Source organism: Elephantulus edwardii, unplaced genomic scaffold, assembly GCF_000299155.1.
Source record: "Elephantulus edwardii isolate Elephantulus edwardi_28Jun2011 unplaced genomic scaffold, EleEdw1.0 scaffold00054, whole genome shotgun sequence".
Lineage (NCBI taxonomy): Eukaryota > Metazoa > Chordata > Mammalia > Macroscelidea > Macroscelididae > Elephantulus > Elephantulus edwardii.
In genome coordinates this window covers 10,417,104-10,426,094 of record NW_006399804.1, presented here as the reverse complement: position 1 = coordinate 10,426,094, position 8,991 = coordinate 10,417,104, and the positions used below count along the sequence as shown (strand labels likewise).

Genomic DNA, 8,991 nt, shown 5'->3' with positions numbered 1-8,991 from the left:
TTTAGGGCTGTTGTGCATAGGGTCGCTATGAGTCGGAAACGACTCGACGGCACATAACAACAACAACAACAACAACAACAACAACAACAACATTGGCATTCAGTTGGCTTGAACTCTTAAGGGAAAGTGCCGGACAGGTTTTCCTAGCATGATTACTCATCAATTTCTCCTCATTGTTACTTTCTGGTTATTCTGTTGTTTCATGTGATGTTTGGCCTTTAAAACTTGAACACATACATTAGAATTTTGCTTTTAATGGAGCATGCACTTCGAACTTTCAAGTTATATGGACTACACTGAGCCTGGACATAAAAGAACACAAGATCTACTTATAAACTATTTCTCAACAATATTGAAAGCATCCTATAGACATTGATAAAATAACACCTGATAATACAAGTGCTCAGGTCTTCCATTCATAGGGTTGCTGTGAGACTTCTACAACTCAACAACACTTAAGAACACAACAATAGATTATGTTTAGAGGACAATAGACCTCTAAGAACATCTTCCTCAAAATGATTACATATAATCACAGATTATTTGAAATAAGTTTGTCTCTCTGTACTAAATTGATCTTACCTTTCCATTAGCAAGGTATCATGAATAGGTTTTTATGGAACATGTACAGTCATTTAAACACTATGATTGCCTGTATGCCAGGTTAAGACTGTCAAAGTTGATCAGGCTATTCTAAAGGTTAAAGTAGATTGAGCATTATCATTTATATTATGGGTATTTTGAACTGAATTAACTGTATTTTAAATCTTCAGTTCATAGCAAACACATTCTCTTTCTAAATGAATGCATATATACATATGAACACACACACCAAACCAACTTGCACCCATGCACACATGTTTGCATGTATAAATTGACAACATAAAAAAGAGGAAGTATTGATATTACTCGAATGTCCTCTGGATCCAAACTGTGCTCACTCCAGGCAGAATTGATACTGCTGTTCAGGTAGGATCCAGACCGGCCCATGTCTAACTCATCTTCATATGCTTCTGTAGCAATGTCATCTCGTGGGTTATTGCTTGAATGTGAAAACTGCAATAGATAGTCAATGTGAGCTTTAGCCATTAACACATTTTAAAATAAAGCACAACATGTTTCTAAAGGTTATAACATTATTAATATATCTTCACTTAGATAATTCTATTCACAAAATTCTCTACAAAAGACTTACAAACTTTTTTCCTCTCTCTTTTCCCCCTTCTCTCTCTCTCTCTCTTATTGTCATCTGATCAGAACAATTTCATAGCTGGCCCTCCAGTGGGTTTCCAAGACTGTGAATTCCACAGGATGAGACTGCTCATCATTTTCTTGTGGAGTAGTTGATGGGTTTTAATCTCCAGAGCGGTGGCCTTTGGGTTTGAAGTGCCAATCCCTAAAGACTAGCTTAAAAAAACACCTGCTTTCAAAGTTCAGTGGCCAGTCTATCTAAATACTTGACTCGACTCTGCTAACAGTGAGAATGTAACAAGTCACAGAATCTCTCTGAAACACAGCATATTCTTGGCCTAAAGAATTTAGGTTAGAGGGCATCTAAATTTAAAATTCAGCGACTAATGGATATGTCAGAACTTATCCCTAAACTTCTAATTTTCCTTACACTTTTCCCTTTCATTACTACATTTTGAAATCTTTTGACTATAATCATGGGATCTTTTAGTATTTTTCTGTGTCAGATAGTCTTGATAGCACCGTTTTTAAAATATAAAAGGTAGAAAGGTGAATTGGATAAATAATGAAAAGCAGAAAGGAAAATAAAAACAATCTAGTCAGTTGGACTGCCTCTAAACTGATTGTCTTATGAAAGTTGAAAAAATAGAGAACATGAATTTTCCTCTCCCAGCTTATCGTTGTGTCAGATGCCAGTTAGAAATGAATAGATCACTTTCTAATAGCAAAGAAACATTTTACTACAGATTTTTTGATACTGAATTAAGTGAGTCTGGTGAGCATGAATATTAGAGATCATAAAATATGGTAATTCTGTAAGCAATAATATATTTTTGAGTTGGGATTGAGAAATCTACAGAAGCTGGTATCTCATACCTTCAATTTACAAAACTGGCTCTAAATGTGCCATGACTTTAGGGCATAAAGATAAATACAGTAGAGTCTCTGCTTTGTAAAATTTCACATGTTGTTTTGAGGTGTTCTCAAGTCCATTGCAACTCATAGTAACTATGAACAATAATCAGAACCTTCTTGCCCTGTCTTATCTCTAATATGCTTTGGCCATTGTTAAAGCCACAACTTTTAAACCATCTAGTCTGTGAGTCTGCTTCTCTTTCTTTGACTCTCTACTTTTCCCAGTATGGTGTCTTTTCCCAATGATTAGCTCCTCCAGCAAAATGCCCCAAATATATGAGATGAAGTTTCTCCATCCTTGCCAATAAAGAGCACCAAGGTTGCATTTCCTCCAAGACAACTTTGTTTGTTATTTTGACAGTTCATAGGATATTCAATACTCTTCTTCAATACCACAATTAAAATACATTAAATCTTCTTTAATCATCCTTATTCATTGTCAGATTTTCAGGTGCATAAAAAGTGACTGAAAAGACTATGCCGTGCATCACCTGCATCTTAGTCTTTAAATGGCCATCCTTGTATCAAAGATCCTTGAACTTTAAAGAGGGAGGTCCCTCACAGCATATTTTTCCAATGTAACCCGTCTTTAGATTTTTTTGTCTACCATTTTTTGTTTACCATTGATGCTGATTGGGAATTCAAGTAAAATCTTTGACAGCATCACTCTTTCCCCGTCTATTGTGATGCTGCCAATTGGAATAGTGGTAAGGAATTTTGTTAAAGCACCCTGAAGTTTATTTATAAAAATGGGACTGTTTCTGTCTTTTTAAACATTTTTATATTAGTTTCCATACAAAATTCATATACATTGGGTTTCATTCATATACATTGTGTTTCACACATTCCTTTATTCATATTGTCTTTCACTCCATCATTTCCATAAATTCTGTTTTATAAAATTAATCACCATTGTTCTATGCCTATAATTACCCCACCTTTTCAGGTCCCCAATGAATCTCTTCTGATTCTTCACCCCTCTTCGTCTGCCCACCAAACTCTGCAACCTTGTGATTTCCCCCTCTCCCCACTGTTAGCTCCCCTGCCCACTCCTATTCACACTTTTGACTTGTATATGTATCTTATAGTTATCCTTCTATTTTTATAATAATAGTCTTATGCAGTATTTGTCTTTATGAGGCTGAGTTAGTTCACTCAAAATAATGCTTTCCAGCCTCTCTCATGTTACATAGTGATGCATTGGGTTTTTTTTTTTTAAATTTTTGCTCCTGAACTCAGCATATTATTTCACCCTATAAATGTACCACAATTCCTCAGTCCATTTGTTTATTAATGGATATTTAGGCTGTTTCCATTTTCTTGCAATTGTGAGTTACTACTTTATGTTGTCGTTAAGTGCCATTAAGTCATAGGTGACTCATAGGAAGTCTATGAATGAAAGTGACTTTCATCCTTTCTCCAGATTCATAGGGTTTCCACAGGCATGCTATTATGGAAGTGGATGCCACTCCTGCTTCCAAGCTTGTTTTAATTCGGGAGCTCCATCAAACACTGTCTGCCATGGGTAACCATTAATACATTTGACACATGAGTGTCACAGTATTCAGCTTCACAGCAACCACAAGTTACCTCTGTATGGCAAGTGGGCACAAACAGGGCTATAAGACCTAGAGTATTTGAACAAAAACAATGAAAAACAGGCCTGAGGGCCGCAGATAAAAGTCACCCACCTTTGGCTCGGTAATATCACTTTCAGTGCCATTCGGCACACCCAAATGCTGGCGAACTCTGGACCAGAGACTCCCAGTTCATCTGGCAAGTCTGCTCTGCTGACACTCACTTGTGGCAAAAAGAACCACCGGGAGAGTTCCATACTTGCCTCTCTACTTTATAGGTTTACCAATATGTTTGTATCTCAGTTCTATTTTCCTTGGGGTATATTCCTAGCAGTGGAAGAGCTGGATCATATGGAATGTCTATGTTCTGTTATGGAGAAAATGCCAAACTGCCTTCCAGAGTGATTGCACCCTTTTACAATCCCACCAAGAGTGTATGATAATTCCAAACTTTCCACATCTCTTTAACATATATTGCTTACTATCCTATTAATCTTTGCCGCTATTAGAGTGAGACTGTATCTCATTGTTTTGATTTGCATCTATATATTGCCAGTGATTTTGATAATTTAATGTCTGTTAATCATCAAAATGTCTTCCTCTGTGAGAAAATTTTCCATGTCTTTTGCCCATTTTGTAATTGAGTTATCAGTCTTTATCTTGTGGAGCTCCTGTAGTATTCTGTAAACTTTCATTATGAGACCCTTGTCTAAATGTTTTTTCCCAGTCAGTAGGTTTTCTTTTCACCCTAATGTTAAAAGATTTTGACACAAAAACTTTACCTTTAAAGGGTCCCATTCATTGATCTTATCCCCTCCTGTTTGTGCATTTCTAGCTGTGTTTTCCAGCCTAGTTATGTGATAGGATGGGTTTTTTAAGTTTGGTTCCATTTTATCTCTTATGATCTTTTGGTTTTTTCTCCTCTTATGTTCTTTATAGTTTGAGGCTTTAATCCTAGGTCTCTGATCCTCTTTGAGTTGATTTTCTTTTATGGTGTGTATATAATGTGTGAGATGTGGATTCTATTCAGCTTTCTGTAGGTAGCAGTTCTGTTTTGCCAAGGCCATTTGTTGAAGAAGTTGTCATTTCCCAATTTCACAGGTTTCGTTTCCTTGTCAAATACCAATTGACCATAGGTAGACAGATTAGTTTCTGAGTTCTTAATTTTGTTCCGTTAGTCTATGTGTCTGTCATTCATTGTACCAGTACCTTGCTGTTTTGGTTATGACATCTGTGTAGTAGTTTTTAAAATCAGGGAATGCTATGCCTCCAACTTCATTTTGGTTTTCAGATGTGCTTTGTTTATTTGGTGTATCTCTCCTTTCCAATGAAACTTGCTAATTCATTTTTCTATCTCTTTGAAAAATGAATTTGCTATCTGTGTCTGGATGGAGTCAATTGTGTAGATTGCTTTTGATAGGACTGCCATTTTTACTATCGAGTCTTCCTTTCCATTAACAGGGAAGATTTTTCATTTATTTATATATTTTATTGCTTCTCTCAGTAGTGTTTTGTAGGGTTTTTTTTTGACTGAAAGGTTTTTGTGTCTCTATTAGATGTATTCCCCAGTACCTCAATTTGTAGTTGCATATTGCAAATGGGATCTCTGATGGTCTAGTGGCAAGAAGCTGTGCTGCACTCTCACAGGCAATGGTTCAAACCTGCTGGTTGGTCTGAGGGAAAAGATGGGCAATCTCCTCCTGTGGGATTAACTGCCTCTGAAAACCTGCCAGATGGTAAGCTATGGGTTGGTTCTGACTTTATGGTACACAACAACAACAACATTGTAAATGGTAGAGATCTTTGGTGGCTGAGTGGTAAGAAGCAGCACTGCAATCACAAAGGCACATGGTTTTTATACACTAGCTGCTTAGCAGGAGAAGGATAGGCAATCTCCTCCTGTGATTTACTGCCTCTGAAAACACACTGGGTGGGGGTCAACTACGAGTTGGTTCTGACTCTGCAGCATACAACAACTATTATAAATGGTATTGCTTTCCTAGTTTATTTTTCTTTTATTCTTTCTTACTGTTGAAGAATCTCACTGATTTTTCTATATTGATCTTGTATCCTGACACTCTGCTAAACTGGTCTACTAAGCCCAACAGATTTTTTTTTTAATTGAGATTTTAGTGAAAGTTTATAGAGAACTTGGATTTCTATTAATTCATTGTTGCACATTTTTCTCCCTGTCCCCCCAGTTCACTTTTCTCTTTAAATTTTTTCTCTTTCATTGTTGTAAAATTCCCTTTACTTGTAAAAGTCCACTTTACTATTTATGTTTAGTCCTTAGAGCTTTCTGTGTACACTATCATATTGTCTGCGTATAGTGACTGCTTTACCATTTCTTTGCCAATTTGGATGCCTCTTATTGTCTTCTCTTGTTGTATTGCCCAAGCAAATACTTCCAGTCTGATATTGAATAGGAATGGTAAAAGTGGGAATCTTTGGTACCTCTTTGCGAGGAAAATGCCTTTACTCTTTCTCCATTAAGAATGATGTTGGCTCTTAGTTTTGCATATATAATTATGTTATGTTTAGGAAGGACATTCCTTATACTTCTATTTGCTGAGTGTTTTATTCATGAATGGGTGTTAAATGTTGTCAGAGGCAAAAATTCTGCCTTGTTCTTTGCATTCTTAATGTGATGAATTACATGAATTGATACATTGAATTACATTGATTATTTTTCTTTTGTTGAACCAACCTTGCTTACCTGTTATGAACTTCCACTTGGCCATGATAAAATTTTGTCTGGTTTTGGTATTATGGATATGCTTGTTTCATAGGATAATGCTGGGAGTGTTCTTTCTTTTTTTTATTTTTTAAGTACTTTAAGTAGAATTGGTTATAGCTCTTATCTGAATTTTTGGCAGAATTCAGCTGTGAAGCCATCTGGGATAGGACTTTTTATTGTGGGGAGTCTTTTTATGAGCGCCTCAATTTCTTCTTCTGTGATGGGTCTGTTCAAGTGTTGTACTGTCCATGTCAGTCTAGGTAGGGCATGAGTTTTAAAGAATTTGTCTATTTCCTCTGGTTGTTGTTATGTTGTTAGGTACCATCAAGTCAAGCACAATTCACAGCGACCCTAAGAACAAAAGATCTGAACCCTGTTCTATCCTGTGCCATCCTCACACTTCCTGACACACAAGAGCCCATTGCAGCAGTAAACATGTCAACCCACCTAGTTGAGGGTCTTCCTCTCCTTCTCTGATCCTCCACTCTTCATGATCCTTCACAACATCATGTCCTTCTCCAAGGATCATTCTTGCCTCCAAAGAGTTCCTCTAGGTTTTCAAATTTATCAGAGTATAACTCTTCATCATATTACTATATTATCAACTTAGTTTCATCTTGTTCTATTGTGATGCCAATGCATATATATATGCATTGTCTAGTTTTATGGTTTCGTGGTCTGAGAAGATACTTCATATTACAATATTCTTTAATTTGCTGAGGCTTGCTTTGTGTCCTAATGTGTGATCAACTCTGGAGAATGTACCATGTACACCAGAGAAGAAAGGAAATTCATTTTTAGTTTGGTGCAGTACCTTAAATACATTCACAGGAATGAGTTGGTTAATTGTATAATTAAGATCTTCTGCCTTTTTAAAAAGTTTCTTTAGAGTTTACTTATCCTTTGGTGAGACCATTGTGTTAAAGTCTCCTGCCACTATTATTGCCTATTTCTTTTGCAGGCCTGTCATTTGGTGCATATGTGCCAAATATGATAATGGTTACCCATGATGGACAGTGTTTAGTGGAGCTCCCTGATTAAAGCAAACTTGGAAACAGGAGTGGCATCCACTTCCAAAACAGCTTGCCTCCAGAAACCATATGAACTTGGAGGAACGATGAAAGTTACACAAGTGTTCAGGTCTTTCATCCATTGGGGTCACTATTAGTCATCTATGACACAACGGCACTTAACAACAACAACATAGACCTCAGTGGGCATAGTGAACAGAAAATGATGCTACCAAGCCAAAGTTGGGTGACTTTAATCTGTGGCCCTCAGGCCTAGTTTTAATTGTTTTTGATCAAACATTCTTCTAATTGGTATAGCACTGGTCTGTCCATTTGCTGTACAGAGGTAACTCGTGGTTGCTGTGATGCTGAACACTGTGACACTGATGTGTCAAATGCAATAATGGTTATTCATGGTGGACAGTGTTTCATGGAGCTCCCAGATTAAAATTACCTTGGAAGCAGGAGTGTTGTCCACTTCTGAAATGCTTGCCTCTGCAGGTCTTTCATTCATAGGATCATTATGAGTCATCTACAACTTGAGAGCACTTGACAACAACAACAACATATTAACTAAGGTTATGTATTTTGATCTATTGTGACTTTAATTAGTATATAGTGCCCTTTCTTTTACAGTGGTTTTCATCCTGAAGTCTATTTTATCAGAAATTAGTATTGTCATCCTTGCATTTTTTTGAGGGGTCTGATCAGTATATTTTTTCCACCCTTTGATTTTGTGTCTATATCTTACTCATTTCTTAGTTGTACCTTTTGTAGGCAATATATTGATTTTGATGGGCTTTGTTTTTTTTATCCATTCTGCTACTTGTTTGTCTCTTGATTAGTGTATTTAAGTCAGTCACATTAAGTATGATTATTGACAGGCCAGTTTTATCACTGCTGTGTTTTTATTTGGCTGTTTATTTTTTTATTATCTTTTTTTTAATTCTAATGAAAATTTACAGAAACTTTGGATTTCCATTCATTCATTGTTGCACTTTTCTCCCTGCCCACCCCTCCCCATCCAGTGTACTCTTCTCTTTGAAAAGTAAAGGAAAAGTTTCCCCATTGTTTTACAGTCCCTCCACCCAGGTCCACTCCACTATGCAGCCTTCGTTCTGGACTCCTGCCATGACAATAATACCTAATCACATATCCCTTTTAAACAGTTTTCTCCCTCATCTATTTCAGTGCAGTGTACATTAATTATCCCATCTTTCTTAGTCTCCCCCCAAACCTGATGTCAGTCCTGTTTTACAACAGTGGCACTATACAGTATTTGTCCTTTTGTGACTGAGATATTTCACTCAGCATCATGTCCTCCAGGGTCACCCATTTTGAATATTATTGCATGAGTTCCTTGTTTTTCAATGCAGCGTAGTATTCCATTGTGTGAATATACCACAGCTTCTCTACCCATTCGTTTGTTGATGGGCATTTGGGTTGTTTCCAACTCCTTGCTATTGTAAACAAAGCCGCAATAAACATGGGTGTGCATATATCTACTTGGGTGCCATTTATGGTCTCTTTAGGGTATATTCCCAGTAGTGGAATTGCTGGG

At 36.8% G+C, this 8,991-nt stretch overlaps 1 protein-coding gene across 1 annotated transcript in view; it reads right to left on the bottom strand.

Moving 5' to 3' along the window:
- The window catches only part of GPR158 (G protein-coupled receptor 158), a 570,604-nt gene that overhangs the window by 3,706 nt on the left and 557,907 nt on the right, over positions 1–8,991 (bottom strand). Inside the window, 1 exon segment of the mRNA XM_006887106.1 lies at positions 910–1,056. Within this exon segment, the coding sequence (XP_006887168.1) occupies positions 910–1,056 (147 nt within the window).